This window comes from Phoxinus phoxinus (assembly GCF_949152265.1).
Source record: "Phoxinus phoxinus genome assembly, chromosome: 12".
NCBI classification, from domain to species: domain Eukaryota; kingdom Metazoa; phylum Chordata; class Actinopteri; order Cypriniformes; family Leuciscidae; genus Phoxinus; species Phoxinus phoxinus.
The window spans coordinates 20,308,319-20,329,290 of NC_136887.1; the positions used below are offsets into that span (position 1 = coordinate 20,308,319).

General features: G+C 37.3%; 1 protein-coding gene across 1 annotated transcript; it reads left to right on the forward strand.

Moving 5' to 3' along the window:
- Window positions 1-269: 269 nt before the first annotated feature.
- lonrf4 (LON peptidase N-terminal domain and ring finger 4) lies at window positions 270-15,605 on the forward strand. Its single transcript, XM_079629838.1, has 12 exons — window positions 270-1,203; window positions 4,270-4,388; window positions 5,365-5,487; window positions 5,612-5,782; window positions 6,024-6,153; window positions 6,842-6,917; window positions 9,749-9,863; window positions 10,144-10,265; window positions 10,494-10,652; window positions 10,988-11,150; window positions 12,535-12,684; window positions 12,785-15,605. The coding sequence occupies exons 1-12, from the start codon at window positions 891-893 to the stop codon at window positions 12,932-12,934; spliced, it is 1,791 nt and encodes a 596-aa protein (XP_079485964.1). The 5' UTR covers window positions 270-890; the 3' UTR covers window positions 12,935-15,605.
- The last annotated feature ends 5,367 nt before the right edge of the window (window positions 15,606-20,972 follow it).

Here is a 20,972-nt window from a genome sequence, read left to right on the forward strand (position 1 = left end):
ATTAACACAATGTTATTCCTCAGGGTTTATAATGTTATCAGTGGCTCAGAATGCAGGATCTCGGGAAGGGACTGCATTCAACATATAAAGCAAACCCTCTTCCTACGTGCGGCAAATGTTAAATTACACAAAGAAAAGACAAGAAAGCAGTTATCAAAGCGCAATTATTGAGCACCCATATGTCCATGGCAGAGTTTGCTTTGTAGGCGTCTGTCATTGAATTAGTGCGCGAGATTCCCTGTTATGAAACGCGGCGTTCGCTGTTTCACAACAGGGAGGAACGCGGAGCGGGGGAGCCAATGGGAAGCACCACCACGCGTCACGTGTTTTATTTATTTATGTAATGCAATGGTGTCAGTGGCGAACACAGCATTATCTGCGGTCTACACAAGATAAAGATGTTGGTCTAGCGAACTTAAAAACAGGAAAATAGAGATCCATCGGTCGCTTTTTATTTTGTCCTTGCACTGCGTTGATGGAGTTCGGAGGAGTCAGCAAAGCCACGCTGATCGGAGTCGGACTGAAGCGGAGTGAACCGATTCATCATACACAACCAGGGAAAGCGTTACTCTCACAACAAAGACTGAGATATGATTGACAACGGATAATAATCATACATATTAAATATATTGTCATATAGAAAAGTAGGTTGGAGAGGGAATCCTAAAGCATGCTCATAGTCTTGGCACACTCGGCTCAATTTCGCAGAAACTGCCATCGGCCTTTGGAAGCTTATAAAACCTGTGATCACGAAATGAGATAGGACAGAACTAAAACTACCCGTCTCGTTTAACTTTTTTATGCATACCACATTTCATGCTCAAGATCAAGCTGTGTAACTTTTGACAAGGGCATCAGCTGTTCAACTTTCAGGAGGAAGCTGTCACCGGATGAAAGAGTCCAGCATGGATCTGCTGGAGTGTCCGATCTGTCTGTTCCTCATGTGCGAGCCCGTGACCATGAGCTGCGGTCACTCGTTCTGCAGGAGATGCATGGGCGCTTTCCTGCCCTCGCGATGCCCCACCTGCAAAGAAAGATTGAAACAGAGAGATGCGAAAAACATCAAAAACAACGTGTTACTGTTTAGCGTCATTGAGAAATGTTGCCCAGAAGAGACTAAGATGAAGTGTCACATTCAGGAAAAGCTGAAAACCAGCGAGTTTACAGAAGCGCTTCGTATTGCGGACGAGGGGATCGAGATGGGTAAGGATGCAAACTCCGTCTACGAGGCAAATTTCCTTATGCAACCTGGTGATTATTGTGCAACAGGGTTTAGTGTTCCGTATCGGTTATGACAACTGAACATGCAGATGCTCGGACTATATAGCTGTCTAAAAACTATAGAGCTATGAACGGAGCTCGATTCGGTAATTTTTCTATTAAACACCGTTTTTTATTACCATCACAACAGCAACCGATTTTTTTCATGTTGCTTTAAGGCGCTTGCGTAAAACACAGAGATACATTGGCTAAAGCGCGACTAGTCGAAGGAATCATTCTTGAGAGTCGATTCTTTTTTGTGTGATCAAAAGAAACATACATAACGAATCGGAATACCGAAAGAACCATATAAGCCGGTTCATTTAATTAAACCAACACACTTATGAGTGTGTGATTACAGAATTAACCGGAATTAACTTAAGTTACCCAACCGCAAGTTATTTACGTTATGTCTAGCTTAAAAAAAACTGTTACTGTTGCATGTTGTATAAGTCTCGCGAGACTTTTATAAGTGTTAATTATTGGTTGCTCACATGACAAAATTAATGAAATGTTTAAATTTTTTGGTTCTTATATTTTTTATTTGATTTATAGTTAAAGATGAATTAATCCACTGCATTTATACCACCTATAAAAAGTAAACCCATTTTTTGCAAGAATTGCAAATTTGGTGTATAATAGAATGGTCAGTGAAATGGAAGGTGGTAGGTTGTGCAGTCTACATAGGAAGCTCACTAGATTTTATACAGCAAATCGTAACCTTTCTTTTTCTTGCTGTACAGGATATTTGTAACTCATAATAATAGCCGGCTCTTGCCTTTTATAGGACATTTATGCAGTGACAGCACACCTCATTCTGCTGAACTAGGCCAATGAGTTTGTGAACCTCATATTCACTAATGAAAAAGGAATACATTGAACGCAATTAAAAACCTCCAGAAGTATGATGATTTGAGTTAAATGAGGATAACATTTACAAGGATCTGTAAATAGAATATCAATCATGTCAGTTCAGGACATGACTGTGGAAAATGCATTAGCTTATGTCATTAAAGGGTTCACCCAAAAATGAAAATTCTGTTATCATTTACTCACCCTCATGTCGTTCCAAACATGAAAGACTTTGGAACACAAATGAATATCTTTTTGATGAAATCTGAGTGATTTCTTTCCCTCCATTAACAGCTACACAAGTACCACTTTGACGCTTCAAAAAGTTCATACTGAGATCATTAAACTAATCGAGATGAATTGAGAGGTTTAGTCCAAATTTTCTGACACGATCGCTTTACACGCTAAACGGAATTTATTTCTTTTTATTCACATATAAACATTCATCAACTCACACATCGGTTGTGGTAAACGGAAGCGCAAGCATGCTTGCTTGATGTGCGAGAAACAATGAGGTTCATTCTTGCGTTACGCAGGACGTCTGGGCTTCTGCAAGAACCAATGAAGTTTGTTCTCGCGCGTCAAGCAAAGATGGTTGAGCTTCTGTTTATGTTCACTGATCAATATTTATATGTGAATAAAAGCCTAAATTTAATCAGTTCATCATATAAAGTAATCGTGTCTCTTCAGAAGGATTAGATTTACAATCTCTTTATGAACTTTTCGAAGTGTCAGAGTTGCGTAGCTCTCACAGAAATGGGGACAGAAATCTTAGATTTGATTAAAAATATCTTCATTTGTGTTTCTATGAACGAAAGTCTTACGGGTTTGGAACGGCATTAGGGTGAGTAAACGATTCATCATTTACTAATTTTTGATCATTTTGAGACATACTATTTTATTTAACATTTAATATACTAAATGCATGTTTAGAATCAGATCAGCCTATAAACACAGGTAGACTGAGATAATGAAAGCCATATGCAGCAGGAGTTTGAAATCTGTTGTTTCTAGAAATATTTGCCCTAGATTTCAGCATTTTAACACAGCGTGGGTTAGTTGAAGACTGTTAGAGATTGTCTTTGTGATCCACCTACTCACACACTTGAGAGCGGAGAGCCGTGCTTGTTGAAAGCAACAGTGATTTCATAATCTCATGTCTCCTAAAGGGTTAATGAATACCAGTGAAAATGGGTTATAACATGTTGTGAGTGGGTGATGTCACTAACAAGGGTAAATAAGGCCCTTAAAGAATCTCTAGGGCACACATTGGTGAAATAACAAGTCCCCTTAGGTATACAATATACACAAAGGAGACATTACAGAACATATTCTAAGATGCATGAATGTGGTTGTGCAGAATCCTGTGCAATGAATGTGTCTCCGACATAATGAGCTATAGTGTACTACAGTTTGGTAGTATCGCAAGGCTCTTCTCTTTTAGATATAGCATGACTATTAACATCAACAGCACCATTTGTCTTTTAGTGAATTAAACGTATCATTTTACGGCCACTGAATGAATGCAGTTATCTGTCTAGGAACATAAACCCTCCCAGGCAAAACTCAGATGTCTGTCAACTCTTTGAATCCAATTAGAGGCAGTTTCCTGTGCGCTCAGCTTTCTGCCCCACATATACTTTCCCTCTTGTGTAACCGAGAATCCTATAACATAATCTGGTTTGTATCGTAACAGCCCGGTTATTTCATCGGTCTGTGTGCACATATATAAGAGATAAATGCAACTTGAATTTCTGTCCCTCTTTATGCAATAATTTGTAGAAGTTTTGGATTTCCGATCACTGTCAGATCAGATCCCTATGTAGTTGAACCTGATTAATCAGTAAAGCACGCTCATCCACCCCTTCCTTTGTTTATCTTATAGCAGGCGAACTGCATTCATTTGATATTTATGCATTAAACAGTTTCATTTCCTTATTTTTTGCATAATGCTATTAGATGGTCATCTCATGCCATCTAAGTGGTGCAGATGTTAGATGTGCACTAAAACACAATGTTCCCTAAAGGTTCTGCTGTCCAGAGATTAAAGATGTCCCTTTAGGTTTCTCTCTTTTTGTTTATGCTCATTTAAAACAAAAAACTCCGTCTCAAATCTATGTCTGAAATGAGACTGTCTATCTTTTCATGAATCTACAGCCCCGGATGACGTGAGTCTGAAAGTGTGGCGGGCCGAGGCCTGCATGGGCCTCCGTCGTTTTTCTGATGCCCTCCGTGACCTGGATGACCTGTGCTGTGTGCGGCCCAATTGGACTGAGGTGAGGGGCATCTTTGCTGACTGTACTGGTTATTTATATGTTGTCTAGGGACAAGACTTTGATTACTGTTTAGGAAAGGTGTTTGACAGATGAGTTGTATTCTGCATTCTTAAAATCTGTATCAATTTATTATACATATTTATTATTTTGCATACTCACGCCAGATTTCTAATGTCTGTGCAGTCTCATGGTTTGGTTTTGCGGAAATGACTGACACAGTTTCATAGTTATGTCATCTCTGGTATGGACAGAGCACATTGTGGTTTGGCATTATTCCCGCAGCAGCTTACTGGCATACACTACCATTCAAAGTTAATATTTAATAATACTATTTTAAATAAATGTATCACTTTTATTCAGCAAAAGAGGCATTAAATTGATCAAAAGTGACAGTAAATACATTTATTACATTACAAAATAATTACATTTTTTTTTTTTTTACTTTACATTCATCAAAGAATCCTTAAAAAATTATCATGGTTTCCAAAAAATATTAAGCAGCACAATTGTATTCAGCATTGAAAATATTAAGAAAATATTTATTGAGCAGCAAATCAGCATATTATAATGATTTCTGAAGGATCATGTGACACTGAAGACTGGAGTAATGATGCTGAAAATTCAGCTTTATCATAAGAGGAATACATTTCATTTAAAAAATGTATTAAAATAGAAAATAGCTATTTTAAATTGTAATATTTTAAAATATCACTATTATTGTTTTAACTGTATTCTTGATCAAACAAATGCAGCCTTGGTGAGCATAAGAGACTTCAGACATTAAACAATCTTCTTGACCTAAAAAAACTCAAATGTATTGTACGTATTATGTACGGTAACTATATTTGATTATATTTATTATGTAAAATGGGGGAGATGTACTTTTATTCCTGAGGACTTTTTCTAAATGATATTTTAATAAATTGTATTGGATTTTTTTATGTTAATAATAAGTGTTTAAATTCTGTGTTTTTAGGGGTTCTTTCGTAAAGGGAATGTTCTTCTTGAAATGGGCAGACAGACCGAAGCCCTCATCCAGTTCTACCGCTGCCTGAAGCAGCAGCCTGACTTTGCCCCTGCGAAAAACCAGATTAAGAAGGTTAGTCTTTTAGAAAGTTTCCAGAAGTTTGATAAACAGTTTTCTTTTCTGTAAAGAGTCAGAACCTAAAACATCCATATATATGGAGCACGTTTTGCTTAAAAAAATGAATGATGATATGCAGATCTTGGAAGCCGAGGGAATGCCTGTACCGGAAGAAGTTCCACGGATCCTGCATGTTGTGTCGGAGTACTTGCAAGATCCCTGTCCCATCACCAGCTCCGTAAGCCCCTCATGCACAGATAGTCAGCGCTACACGCACAACAGTGCTGAAGGTCAAAGTGATGCCGGGCAGGTGAGGTGTGCGCACAGCACATATGCTCTTGTGTAACATTGGTAATGTGAGCAACTAAAATAATAAACTAAAAGATCTGATATAGTTGTTATTGTGATGTTTTCTTAAAGATTCCTTTTTTTTTTCTTCTCATGAAAATAGACTTTGATGCTGATATGGCAATAGAAATAAACACATTTGTGCTGTGAGCTATATAGGAAAGTTTTTGCTCAGTCTCGGGGTCTTTCCTGTTCTGTCCTAGAATGCAACTAAAGTGAAGCACGGCACCAGCGGCGAGTGCTGCCTGAGCCTGTGTCAGGCCGTGTCCTTCCTCCCCACTGCTGAGGATGACGAGGAAATGATGATGAAGAGAGAGGAGAAACAGAACGGAGGTAAAGATATCTTACTAACTGCTCATGGAAACAAATGTAATGCATTCGCATTTATATATGCACCTTCTAGAAAGTATTAAAATGGCGTTTTTGTATTAAATATAATTCAATAATAATTTCAAAGTTTAGTTTTTAAATGGATAGTTCCAGTCCAGAATGCTGAAAAGTTGTAGTTTAGCTGCTTTGCTTCATACTATTTTAATTAATTGTCACTTGATGATGATTATTAATCATCAATCTAATACTTTTTTAAACAACGCACGCATTAAGTAAAGAATACACAATATTGTATGTAGGTGTTTGTTTCAGCAAATTGTGTGAGACTGGTTTGACACTTTAGCCATAATTATAGTCATAACATAGCTCATTAGCCAAGCTATATATACAGTATAACACATCCTCGAGTGGCTTATTGCAAATGTATACAAAAATCTAATAATATGCCATAAGTAAATTGTCATATTAAACATATGATATTCATTTTAATATTCAAGATTACTTTGGGTTTTGTAAGTGCTTTGTTCTTTAATAACATGTTGACATAATGGGTTATACATAATATTATTATTAAATATTATTATTCATATAAATATTATTTAATTTGACTTCATAAGCAGTTTTCAAACAATTAGACTATACATCAGAATGACATTCATTCAAAGTTTGTTTTGGTTGTTTGATTCTTTAGGTGTGTGCAGTGTGGGCAGAGAGTCCTGCCTCAGCGTCCTGACAGTGACTGATTTTGAGTGCCCTCTCTGCATCAGGTTAGTGGAGATTTATAGTGTGTCCTTTTTTACTGACCTTATATCCTGCAGTGCTACCAGACACTTGTATTTCCTTGAACTTTGATATAGTATTTGAATGTTAGATTACAGATGGCACTTGCTTCATTGAAGACACAATATATTTTTTAATACTTTGACAAGTGTAATTCAATAGGGTAAATGTCATGACACTGTTTTATTCTTGTTTTGCGGTCATACCAGTGTATTGTAAGTTACTATGGGGCTGTTAAATGCTTGATTCTGATTGGTTGACAAACGTTCAACGGTGGTGTGCAATTATTTTCAGGGAAATGCACAGCTAAAGTTGTTCCAGGCAGGTCTTGACTACATTATATGTCCATATCACTTTGTCATACGATTTCAAAGGTCCTTACAGCCTACAACAGCAAAAAGAACAAAAACCTACAAAGATATTGACCAAGCAAATCGATATAACGAACAATAAGATAAAAATGACAAACTATATCCATGTTTTCCCCATGGAATTACCTTTCATTATCTATGCATTATCATTATCTATAAAGCACATTCTCTTTCTCCTGCTCTCTCTCCCATACAAACACACACTGGTTGTCAGCGCTGCCCTGCGTCTTTATCAGTAAAATAGTTTTGCAACTGAAATTTACGTGACATTATTTCCAGTATGACATTCTTAAAGCATTCTTGAAGCAGTTAAACTAACATCCTCACTATTAGTTAGACCAGCCTTTCTCAAACTTTTTTCAGTCAGGGCACCTTTCAAAAGTGTATAAAATCTCAAGGCACCCCAGTGTAAAATATAATTTAAAACACTGCATAACCCAAATATAAATGCAAAAGTCCTGTTTATTTAGACAGGACAGTAATGAACAGAGCATGATACGAACTGTAAATAACAATAACAATAATAACAGCAACTTTATAGCACCTTTAAAAACACAGGTTTGCAAAGTAATTCACAAAATAATTAATCAGAGACACAAATGCCATAAAACCGTAAGAGGTGGACCGCCCAATACAAGAACCCAACAACATATCCAGACCAGGAGAACAGGAGAAAATGAAGTGCAGGATGCAGTTAAAATAAAATAAAAAGGGGCAGACATGACAAAAATAAATAAAATCAGATACAATACGATAAGAAAAAGATGCATGTTAAAAAATGCACCAGAGATAAGCAGGAATGTTTTTCCATAGTACTTGTTTTCATCCGTGCCATATGCGCATGCACACACACCCACATACACATACACCCACACACACAAACAATAATCCGCAACGAGAGAGGGAGAAAGATCTACATGCGCGCATGCACAAGCCGGGGGTATTATCCCTATTATCAGGGATATTAATAGTGTTAATTTTTAATTAATTGTTATTTTTATAGGTATATCTGACTATACCTACATCCAAAAAAAGAAAATAGGGGAATGATATTACATGCGCTTCATGAGGCGGTCTCTTGCTCTCTCTCCCTTTGCCGTGCACGCGCTACGCGGTTTGGAGCACAGTCTATGTCTCGCGGGCGCGCTCGCTCTAGATTCCGGGAGATTTTAACTAATTCGCGGGCATCAGTGAGCCGCTATCACTATGCGGGAGACTCCCGGGAGACTTGGGATGTCTGCATTTGGTGGGAGCGGCGGCGCTGTCCTGTAATGTTAGTTGTCACCCTGACATAACAGTGCGTAGAATTTGCCTATAATGTAAATGACTTGTTATTTTATTCGAGCTTTCTATCTATTTGCTAAAAAATAAAGTGAAATAGGCATTCATTAGTAGTAGGCTAAATAGCAGCATGTTGAAATGATGTGCCAAAATGCGTTTTCTATTAGGCTACAATGAAAATATAGTACAGTAGCATCAGATAAGGTCAGGTTTGCCGAAGTGCGTTTAATTTATGCTATTTGTTTATTTTTGTCCCTGTGCGCCGATCGGAGACGGAGTTCACTACTGATATTGTTAGGTAAGAGCTTTCTAGTCTCCTTCCATCGCCCAAACAGCGGATGGCGGGCGGTGCGGTTTTGAAAATTTTTCAAAAACGCTTTTGCGGATGGATGGCGGGTGGACAGATGAGTTTTGTGATGCAAAACTTTGCGGATGAAATAATAGCCCATTCGCGTATCTCTAGGGGGCTAGAGCGACCCCGGTGGGGACGTCATGACAGTTACTGATGTGAGACGGATTTTTATGGTTAATTTTATATATATATATTTATCTAAAATGAATTTACAATTTTATTAATCCGTTTATGTTTAAAAAGAAGAAGAATGTATTTAAGTTAAATTAAAATATATTTATATATGAAATGTAAATTTTTTTTTTTTTTTTTTTTTGCCTACGTAATTTTTTGGCGGCACCCCTGACACAGTCAGGGGGCACCCCGGTGTGCCGCGGCACCCACTTTGAGAAAGGCTGCACGTTGCTTGCGATGAGACACATACAAAATTAGTGTTTCAAGGATAAAAATCAGACATATGTCTTGAAATAAAACATTGAACAATGTTTTGAGGCGTGGTAACTGTAATGTAAGCGGAATATATTGACTCCGAGCTGTTGAATTATTTGAAAAATAATGCACTACTATTTGTAATAATTAGTTGTTAATTATTCCTTATCAACTGGTATTATCAATTGATATGTTTCTGCAAAGTGATCCTCCTCTTAATGAAATGGGATGAAACCAGATTAAAAGCAGATTAAAATTTGTATGTCCTAATGAGGATTTTATTCCAGAAGACCGTAAGAGCTATTGTGCATAAACGTATGTGTTTATTCACTTGCCACCTCTTATCTGTGCTCAATGGATCACTCTCATGATCAATGTATTAAAGGTTATTCTATGAGCCGGTGACAACACCCTGTGGGCACACGTTCTGCAAGAACTGCATCGAGAGAAGTCTGGATCACAATCTCCGCTGTCCTCTCTGCAAACAACCGCTGCAGGAGGTACTACTGACACACAGACCTTTACAATAATTGTGTGTGTGTGTGTGTGTGTGTGTGTGTTTTTCAAAAATGCACTTGTGAGATATAAAGTTGCAATTGTATTATTTAATTTTATCTATCTTTATTTTACAATTAAATGTTTTTATGTTTTTCACCTACAGAATAACATGTCTTAAATCAGACCTGATTCTTCTCTGTTTTCATAAAGTAAATAAACAAAAACAGACCAAATCATATTACTTAGCAGTATATGTCTCACCACATTACTTCCTATTCCCAGTATTTTAAGAACAGGAAGTACAACCCCACAGTGCTGCTGCAGGAGATTATTTGCCGCCTCTTCCCCCAGCAGTTGGCAGAGAGGAAACAGGTGCACGAGGCAGAGATGGAAGAGCTCTCAAAGTGAGTGCCCCTCTCAATGATAACAAAAAAAACTGCTCCTACCTATTTACTGCAAAGGTGTTTCTATGAACAGAATTTCCCATGCTGCTGAGGTCTGGAAGAGATCCAGCATCTGCAAAATGTATAAAATGGTGTCTAGAAGTCTCCACACAATATCAAACGTCTTCTGGACTGTTAAAGCCTCTGACAAAGTGTGCCATCTTTTAATTGACCATCTTTTATCTCCAGTTTGACCAAGGACATCCCAATCTTTGTGTGCACGGTGGCGTACCCTGGCATCCCTTGCCCACTGCACATCTTTGAGCCACGCTACCGTCTGATGATGCGGAGATGTATGGAGACGGGCACCAAAAAGTTTGGCATGTGCAGCTATGAGCATGGCAAAGGGTATACAAATAAAATATTATGCAGCAAACATCTGTCATTTAAGGTTATGCTACCTTCCGCACTGTTTTTAAGAAACTTAATTTAGGCCTTATTAATTCTCAAATTATATACATAGTCATATCATGTGAAAAAGAAAAGACACCCTTTAGAACGTTATGGTTTTATGTATCATAAAAATCATCTGGTTGTTAGCAGGTCTTAAAATTAGGTAAATACAACCTCAGATGAACAATAACACGTGACTTATTACACCATGCCATTATTTATTTAACAAAAGCCATATATACAGTATATATATATTACAGTGTTTTGATACTAGAATTTTCTTGTCACAGCTTTGCAGATTATGGCTGCATGTTGGATATTTTGGAACTGGAATTGCTTCCTGATGGTCGCTCCTATGTGGACACAGTGGGAGGAAGTCGCTTCCGAGTGCTCAGGAGAGGACAGAGAGATGGCTACCACACTGCTGACATTGAGTACCTGGAGGACCATAAGGTCAGAGGTTACAGATTGCCATAACTCAATTTCACATCTAAGTCCAAGAAAAAGGCACATTGGAAGAAGTCTTTAATGCAATACAGCATTATTAAAGCACATAAAGACTGTTTGGCAAATATTAAAAAAATGTAACCTTAATACAAGAATCTATGTCTCTAAGATTCATCACTATGGTGATTTCAGTTAGTTTAGTCAAATGTTAACTTGAGGCTTAAGGTAGGAAGTATCTTTAATACAGCCCTTGATGTATTTCTCATCTCAAAGGTTACAGTCTCTTGTCACAATAGAAATCTGGCACATGTTTATCTGAAATGTTTCCTGATGGCACACTTCCATTCTATAATGTATAGTAGTATTTAAACTAATAACTACTACTTTAAACTAGCAAACTGTGGCAGTAGCAAGCTCTTTTTGTCATATTATTATATTCTGTCATTTTAATAACTGTCAAGCACAACTAGTTTTTATTATATTATATATTATTAACTATAGTAAACATGCATTTCAGTATATTATATTAAGATATAATGATCTGAATGCCTGCATAAAGGTGGATGGTTTTAATACTGCTTTGTTTAGTTGACGGACACTTCCTCAAGATTGAAATTTGTGCAGAAGTTTCTCACACTTTCTATACACCACTGCATAGGAAGTTGTGGTGCCCACTGCCCACTGAGGCTATATGTGGAAGCGATCATGAATGATTGTTGTGATCAGTCAAATAGTACAGTGACACCATATGATTGTCATTATAATAACAATCAAGCCATTTGGCTCCACAGTTATTTTCATTAAATTGCATCCGGTTGAGCTCACATACTAGGGCAGAATACTGTAATTTCTCGGTTTAACAGTCATTTCAACAGGTTCAGGTTGGTTCTGACTCTGGCAATGAAATGTTTATTAATTAAATGTTTAAGGCAAGTAGAGCCAAGCAACATTGTGGTGTTTTTTGTTCAGTTATCATTATTAGTGAATAAGGTTGGACTTTTTAATCTTCTAGTCGTTTCCCAATGGTTATGTGTCTCAACCACCTAAATAAGGTGTCATGATTGAACATTAAACGAAAAGCATGCATTAAAGATTCATGAGAGGGGTTATTACCACCATCACAAGCCTGAGCCTGTTTGCATGATAGATTGCTTATAATGGCTGTAAATATGAAACCTTTTGTTAGCACTGCAAATGTAATATCAAGTAAATACTTAATGTGAATTAGCGTAAGTGTATTCTATGAACAGCTTGTGATTAACTGCCTGTTAGTCAACAAATTCAAGCTCTTTTCTAACTCCTCTTCATCATGATTTCGCAAGCATTGTTTTATCATCAGGTTGAAGAAAGCATGTAAATAACAGTACATCTTCTGTTTGTTTGCGTTTAGGTCGAAGGCGGCGAGCTTGAATTACTGCAGCTTCTCCATGACAGCGTGTATCAGCAGGCGAGAGAGTGGTACCATCGTCTGAACAGCCGCATCCAGGAGCAGATCAGCCGGCAGTACGGCATCATGCCCGAGAAAGAGGACAACATTCAGGTCAGAGCACACAGAATATTGTGTTTATTAGCAAAACCACCGATCTTGCGTTTTAATAGTAACTTCCTAACGAGAATGAATGTGTGTTTGTGCGTTGCAGGCGTCTGCTAATGGACCTGCCTGGTGCTGGTGGCTGCTGTCAGTGCTGCAGTTAGATCCAGCCTATCAGACCACCGTTCTGTCTTTGACTTCCCTGAAGGATAGACTGGGTCATCTACGCATTGTACTAGAATACTTCTCTCAGAGCTAGGACAGAGACACATTATATGCCAATAATGCTGATCTCACCACATGCATGCCCCACTGAAGATTTTTTTTTTTTGTCAAAATTTTGTCACTTTTTTTTTCTTATCATAATCCATACACAAGATCTTGTGCTTGGGTTATACAACGGACAGCTATGATATGGGTTGGTTAAAAATAAGATGACTTGTTCCAGTGGCTGTACAACTATTGAATTAGTAATTGAACTAATTCCTACTTAGTCAAGCACCAAAGAATTAAGGACTCGTTCTACACAGAACAGCTGTTTATTGGTTCACGCTGTTCGCTTCATTAAACATCATCAGAGTGGATGCCAAATGTTGCAGCTAGTTTTGTTGACATACATTTGAGATGTTTCCAGTAGTGCTGCGCCCTGGCCAGGATTTTTTTTTTGATTGTGTAGCTCACATTTGTGGCCGAGAGGGAAACGGTTGGCCCAAGGTTCTGATGACTGAATCGGAGCTCATTGATTATGCATGAATGAAACGCTTATGACTACAGACTCAAAATCTCAAAATTCCGGCCGTACATTTGAGTAGAATCAGAAATAATATTATGAGGAGTTACAATAATATTGCTATACTAATGACATAGAATACACTTCCTTTTTTCCATGAATGAAAGCTGCTAGTAGCGCTTGTTTCATTTTTAGTATTAAATCTGTTGCAAGCTTGCTGGCATATCGGTAAGGAGGAGAGAGGAAAGAATTCTAGCAGTCCGTAGTATTTTCTAAATTAAATAAATACTTTTATTTAGCAAGAATGCTTAAAATTGATCAAAAGTGACAGTTTTATAGTTAAACATTTATGATGTTACAAAGGATTTCTATTTTTTAAAAATGCGGTTCTTTTGAACTTTCTAGTACTCATCAAACACCAACAACAAAAACAGTTTCCCCAATAATAATAAACAGGACAACAACATAATAATAAAGCTTTGCCATCACAGGAATAAATTACATTTGAAAAATATTCAAAAGGAAAACAAATATTTTAATTTTAATGATAATTTACAGTATTATTGTTTTTACTATATGTTTAATCAAATACATGTAGCCTTGATGAGACTAAAAAATTAAAAACATAAAAAAATCTTACCAGCCCCAAATTTTTGAACAGTAGCGTACACTATTCTCAATCAAACGGCAGTTTCAGACTTGTCATGGGCACCAGGGCCGTTGTGGGAGGTGTTGTGAAGGTTTTAGCCATCTGGTTGATCAGTACAGCTCTCCAAACCTCTTTGTGTCAGTCATATTGGATTATATCTGTGTGCTTGTGCCTTGTGTTAGGCCTTAATCTGGTTTCAGATATTTAGTTAAGGACTGTGACATTTAATTTCCTTATTTTTTGTTCTGGTTTAGTGCCACATTCTGAGGAATGTTAAAACTGCAATGTTACATGTGATGTAACACTTAAATGGGCTTAAAACATACTTTTTCTTTTGTTTTTACTCTGGTGAATGTGCCATTGTTATTTTATAGCTGGAAGTCCAACAAGGGTTATCATGCACCCACCTGCACTGTCAAATATTTTTTTTTGTTCTTTACACATTTTTCAGATTGTAATCTGTTGTGCACTGCTCTGAGGATTACTGTCAATTTGCCATATTGAAAACCAGTTATTAACAGGTGGGTGCTTGGCTTTCGACCCTGTTTTGAATGCAGTATGTCTAAACATGTACTGATTTACAACAGAAACAGTGTCTTGTTTGGAGGAAGGATTTTTAGGGCTCGTCTATTAGGTACAAAAAGGTTCTTAAGCTGAGATTGAAAGAGGCCTCAGTTGTGTTTCTCACGAGACCGCAATGAATCAGAGAGACGTATATGAAAGGGATTCAAATCAGAATAGGATTTTATTTTAATTTGCTTTAGTAATTTAAATAATAGAAACGTTACTGATTGTTGCATCTGATGTGTTGTTTCATGTCAAAGGTGCCCTCTTGTTGTCTAATACCTTCCATCCTCAGGATTAAGGACTTGAAAATCACTTGCAAATGCTTTCAGAACTGTTGCTTCATCTGTAGTGTGACTCAGTTACGTGCTATCGAGTCTGACTATGTCAAATGTTCACCCTTCTGTTTATTACTAGTGTGTGTGAAAGTGACAGATCCTGTGGTGTTGCTTTGGGATAGTACACGTGCAATGTGTGACTTTATTCTTCACTAATAGTCTCAAAAACAAGAAGGACTCTCCTGTAAACCTCAAATCAGTTGAAGAGCTATATAAAGAGACTTTGGTTTTATAGAATAGTCCAATCAAACTCAATAATCAAGATTATATCCATTGTTTTGTTAAGAAATAGAAGAATATTTTCCAGTCAATGGCAAACAATGATTGCTTGTTTGTTTTTAAATGATCCGTGGACTCTGATGCGTAGTGTTTTTGTTTTCTTTCTTTCTTTTTTTGTCACTAATTATTTTATTGTCATATATTGATCTGTTTGGAATTAAAGCAGCCTTTGCCAGAGTATTTTATAATTTGTAATCCCTGGTGTAAACTAGGGGCCTGTATCAGTGATTTTTCTTTTGAGAGATTTGTTGTATAACTCTTAAGGAGTTATACGATACGCATTATACTACAATAAACGTAACATGAAAAATCATTCAAAATATCATTGCTTTTCTGTCATTGGAAATTGCTAAATCACATTAATAACAGTAATAATAATAAAACAAATAAAATCAACCCTTTTTATTTATAGTTTGTATTACCAAGCATCCACTAGATGGCGTCATACATTCACATGATTGGCACCAGATTGTCGGATGTATTAGCATCTATCAGCGTCTTCCATTTTTTACCGTGGAAGAGTACAGATGATTTTTCTCCTTTCCAAGCAGACTGGTCTATCGTATTTTGCTATAGTTTTAAGTTTTTTTTTGTCAATAGGGACTATTGTTATTTTGTATGTAAGGACAAAACATCTTTACATCAAGGTCACAGTTAGTGCATTAAAGGGATAGGCCTAGTTCACTCAAAAATGAAAATTCTGTCATTTACTCGCTCTCAAGTTGTTCCAAACCTGTATGAATTTCTTTCTTCTGCTGAACACAAAATAAGATAGTTTGAAGAATGTCGATTACCAGTTGATGGGACGCATTGACTTCCATAGTAGCCTACTTTTTTCTCTCTCAATACTATAAATCAATGGGGTCCAATGAGCAATATAGAGTAGGCTATATTTATTAATGTTTGTTAATGTTAGTTAATAAAAAAATACAAATGTTAGCTTAGGTTTATAGTATTAACAGACAAGTTTGATTTATAAGAAAAAGCAAAAGAGAGAAACTCATACAGGTTTGGAACAACTTGACAGGGAATAAATTATGACAGAATTTTCATTTTTGGGTGAACTAGGCCTATATACCTTTAAGAAACCATCTGATAGCTATGTGGATATGTTTGCAGCTCTGCAATTCACAGGGACCCCGTTGTAACATCCTGCAAGGTAAAAAAAGAAAAGAAAAAAGGATGACAATAGTCGAGAAGACTAGTAATAATATTCAGGTTAATCAGATATTGGTTGTGTTCAAAATTGCCCTATATACCCTCATATCCATATTTTTTTTTTCTAGAACACATTTCAGGTGGGATTGAATGTGAGATTGAATAAGTAGGCTACACTCAATAACGTCCACAATGGTTTCGGACACCATAATGGCTGTTCCCTCAAATAGTGCCCTAAAGTCTCTATGGATTTTTTTGGGGCTTTTAATATGAATAGCCTTACTGTTACCTATAGGCCTAAGTTAATTTGCTCCTAAACAATGACAAAATTCGCATTTAGAAGACCAAACCCAACGTTGAAAATGAAAATCGGGTTAATATCAGAATCCAACTTCAGATCAGAATCCAACTTCAGATTGACGTCAATCTCCAACGTTGGACAGATGTTGTATTGTGGTTTAAAATGAAAATCGGGTTGACGTCAGAAACATCAGTCGTTCTGACGTCAACCCGACTTTCATTTCCAACCAAAATTCAACGTCTGTCTGACTTTACAAGCTATTCACACATTGGGAATAAAAAAACGATTAGCACATGGTAATTCTTACATAGCTCATTTAAGTTGGCCACGCAGATTTCCCGCTAAATGTCGCTTGATTGCATCTACAATAGGCCTATGTAAATAGCGTACTAAAACGTTGAAGCAACTTTTAAGTGTAAAACGCTTTGTGAGACATTCCTGCACAATCACAGTCTGTTGTGAGGGGGAGTTCTGTATCTGAGGAGGTCTTTGTGATGTATCTTAATTCAATTCAATTCAATTCAAGTTTATTTGTATAGCGCTTTTCACAATACACATTGTTTCAAAGCAGCTTTACAGAAAATGCATTTCAAAAATATACATACAAAAATACAGTTAGTTAATCATGAAATTTAGGGCATAACATATCGCCGGCGTTGGGTCGTCTCTTCACAGGCGTCGAGTCGTCTCATCACAGGCGTTGGGGCATCTGAAGTCTCCATGAGAGGCTGGATACTAACTGGAGCTGACAAACTCTATTTGAGTTATCTCGGGACAGGCGTCCCGAGATAACAACAAAAAAGGCAGATGGGAAATAATTAGCGTAGCTGCTGTTCTTAATATGAATGCATTTGATCTGATTTAACTGTAGTATAAAAGGTATGAGATGCATCATGTGAATGCTTGGCTAAAGAGATGCGTCTTTAATCTATTTTTAAACTGGGAGAGCGAGTCTGAGCCTCGGACAGTATCAGGAAGGCTATTCCAGAGTTTAGGAGCTAGATGTGAAAACGCCCTCCCTCCTTTAGTGGACTTAGATATCCTAGGTACGACCAGAAGCCTCGAATTTAGCGATCTTAAAGAGCGCGATGGAATATATGGCGATAGAAGATCTCTTAAATACACAGGAGCTAAACCATTTAGGGCTTTATAGGTCAGTAACAATACTTTGTAATTGATACGGAACTTAATAGGTAACCAGTGTAGAGATGATAAAATTGGTGTTATATGATCATATTTTCTTGACCTAGTAAGAACTCTAGCGGCTGCATTTTGGACTAACTGTAGCTTGTTTACGGAGGATGCAGGACAACCAGCTAATAAAGCATTACAGTAATCTAGTCTCGAGGTCATGAATGCATGAACTAACTTTTCTGCATCAGAAACTGATAGCATATTACGTAGCTTAGCAATGTTTCTAAGGTGGAAAAAGGCTGTTCTTGTGACATTTGAAATATGATTTTCAAAAGACAAGTTGCGGTCTAGTATAACACCCAGGTCTTTTACTGTAGAGGATAAAGTAACAGGACGTCCATCTAGATTAAGGTTGTATTGTAAGAGGTTTTGTGGGCAGTTTTTTGGACCAATCAGTAATACCTCCGTTTTATCTGAATTTAATAGAAGAAAATTACACGTCATCCAATATTTTATATCTTTAACGCACTCTGTCATTTTAGATAATTTAGTGTTATCATCTGGTCGTGATGAAATATATAATTGAGTGTCATCAGCATAACAGTGGAAACTTATTCCATGTTTTCTTATAATATTACCAAGTGGCAGCATATAAATTGAGAATAGCAGGGGGCCTAATACAGATCCCTGCGGCACTCCATAATTTACTGACGTTATCTTTGATTTTTCCCCATTTAAATGGACAAAATGGTAACGGTCTGATAGGTACGATCTAAACCAGCTTAATGCCTGTCCCTGAACACCAGTGTAATTTTGAAGTCGATTTAAGAGTATTTTATGATCTATAGTGTCAAACGCAGCACTAAGATCGAGTAAAACTAGTATTGAGATACAGCCTTGGTCAGAAGCTAAAAGTAAATCATTTGTAATTTTAACCAGCGCAGTTTCTGTGCTATGATGTGGCCTGAATCCTGACTGAAACTTTTCATAGATATCGTTTTCTTGCAAGAAAGAGCACAATTGAGCGGACACAACTTTTTCTAGTATTTTAGACATTAATGGAAGATTTGAAATGGGTCTGTAATTTGCTAGGTTATTTGGATCTAATTGTGGTTTCTTAATAAGAGGTTTTATAACTGCCAGCTTGAACGTTTTTGGAACATGTCCTAAAGATAGAGACGAGTTAATAATATTGAGAAGAGGCTCTTCCACTACAGGTAACACTTCTTTCAGTAGTTTAGTGGGTATTGGATCTAATAAACATGTTGTTGGTTTAGATGCAGTGATAAGTTTATTTAGCTCTTCCTGTCCTATAGTTGTAAAGCGCTGTAGTTGTTGTTGAGGGGCGATAATTGAGGCTGAATCATAAGACGCTGTCAAAGATTGTACATTTACAATTGTGTTTCTGATGCTTTCTATTTTCTCAGTGAAGAAATTCATGAAATCATTACTATTAAAATGTAACGGAATATTTTGTTCAGGTGATGTCTGTTTATTTGTTAATCTAGCCACGGTGTTAAATAAAAACCTTGGATTGTTTTGGTTATTTTCTATTAGTTTGCGGAGATGCCCAGCCCTGGCTGCTTTTAGAGCCTTTTTATAACGTGACATACTGTCTTTCCACGCGATTCTAAAGACCTCTAAATTAGTTTGTTTCCATTTGCGCTCTAAGTTACGAGTTTCTCTCTTGATAACATGCGTAGCACTGTTGTACCATGGTGCTTTAGTTTTCTCTCTAACCTTTTTTAATCTAATTGGTGCAACAATTTCTAATGTACTAGAGAAAATGGTGCTCATACTGCTAGTCATTTCCTCTAGTTCATCTGTTTGTTTGGGTTCACTGAGGAGCGGAGATAGATCAGGTAAGCTATTCAAGAATCTATCTATAGTGGTTGGAAGGATTGTTCTGGCTGGTCGATAACGTGGCGCAACATGACACATTTCAGCCGTACGTAGTATGCAAGTTACCATGTAATGATCAGTGACATCATCACTTTGCGGTATAATATCTATATCGGTTGGATCGGTTCCATATGATATAATTAAATCTAGAGTATGATTAAGACGATGAGTGGGACCACTAACGTTTTGCTTGACCCCAAAGGAGTTTAATAAATCTGTAAACGCAGCTCCTAACGCATCATTTGTGTTATCAACGTGTATGTTGAAATCTCCAACAATTATTGCCTTATCGGCATTGACCAATAGATCTGAGAGAAAATCTGCAAACTCTTTTAGGAAATCAGCGTAAGGCCCTGGCGGTCTATATACGGTAGCCAAGGCTAGAGATAATAGGGATTTCTTTCTTACATCTAGGAGCGTAACATTTAGCACAAGTACTTCAAACGAATTAAACCTGTGGCCTGTTTTCTGAGTAACATTAAGAATATCTCTATAGATTGTTGCAACACCGCCGCCACGACCAATCAGACGGGGCTCATGCTTATAACCGTATCCTGGTGGAGTGGACTCATTAAGACCGAAATAATCATTTGGTTTAAGCCAGGTTTCAGTAAGGCAGAGTACATCAAAGCTATTATCAGTGACCATTTCATTTACAATAACCGCCTTAGGTGTAAGCGATCTAATGTTTAGAAGACCTAGCTTTAGAAATTGTTTTTGTTCACTAATATTGAGATTTTCTGGTTTAATCACAATTAGATTTTTCTTAGATCCTGCAGTAGATTTATTGTTTGGCCTCACTAAACGAGGAATAGACACAGTTTCTATATAGTGTTCTACACTGGTACTTATATCAATTAATTTGGGACAGCAAAGAATGTGATTTGGACTTTGACTTACTAGTCATATGGTGTGTAACGTCTTGGAGATGTTGTCCGACAGAACAGCCGCTCCGATTCTGCTGGGGTGCAGGCCATCAGCACGGTAGAGCCTAGGTCGCTCCCAAAACAGATTCCAATTATTTACAAAGAGCAGTCTCTGTTCATTACACCATGACATCAACCATTCATTTAGTGCAAACAATCTACTGAACCTTTCTTGTCCTTGTCGGTACGTGGGAAGCGGTCCAGACACGACGATCTTTGCTTCAGGCGATGTTCTGCGTACCGTCTCGATCAGGCTCCTGTAGTCCCTCTTCAGAACCTCCGTCTGCCGCAGCCTGATGTCGTTCACCCCCGCGTG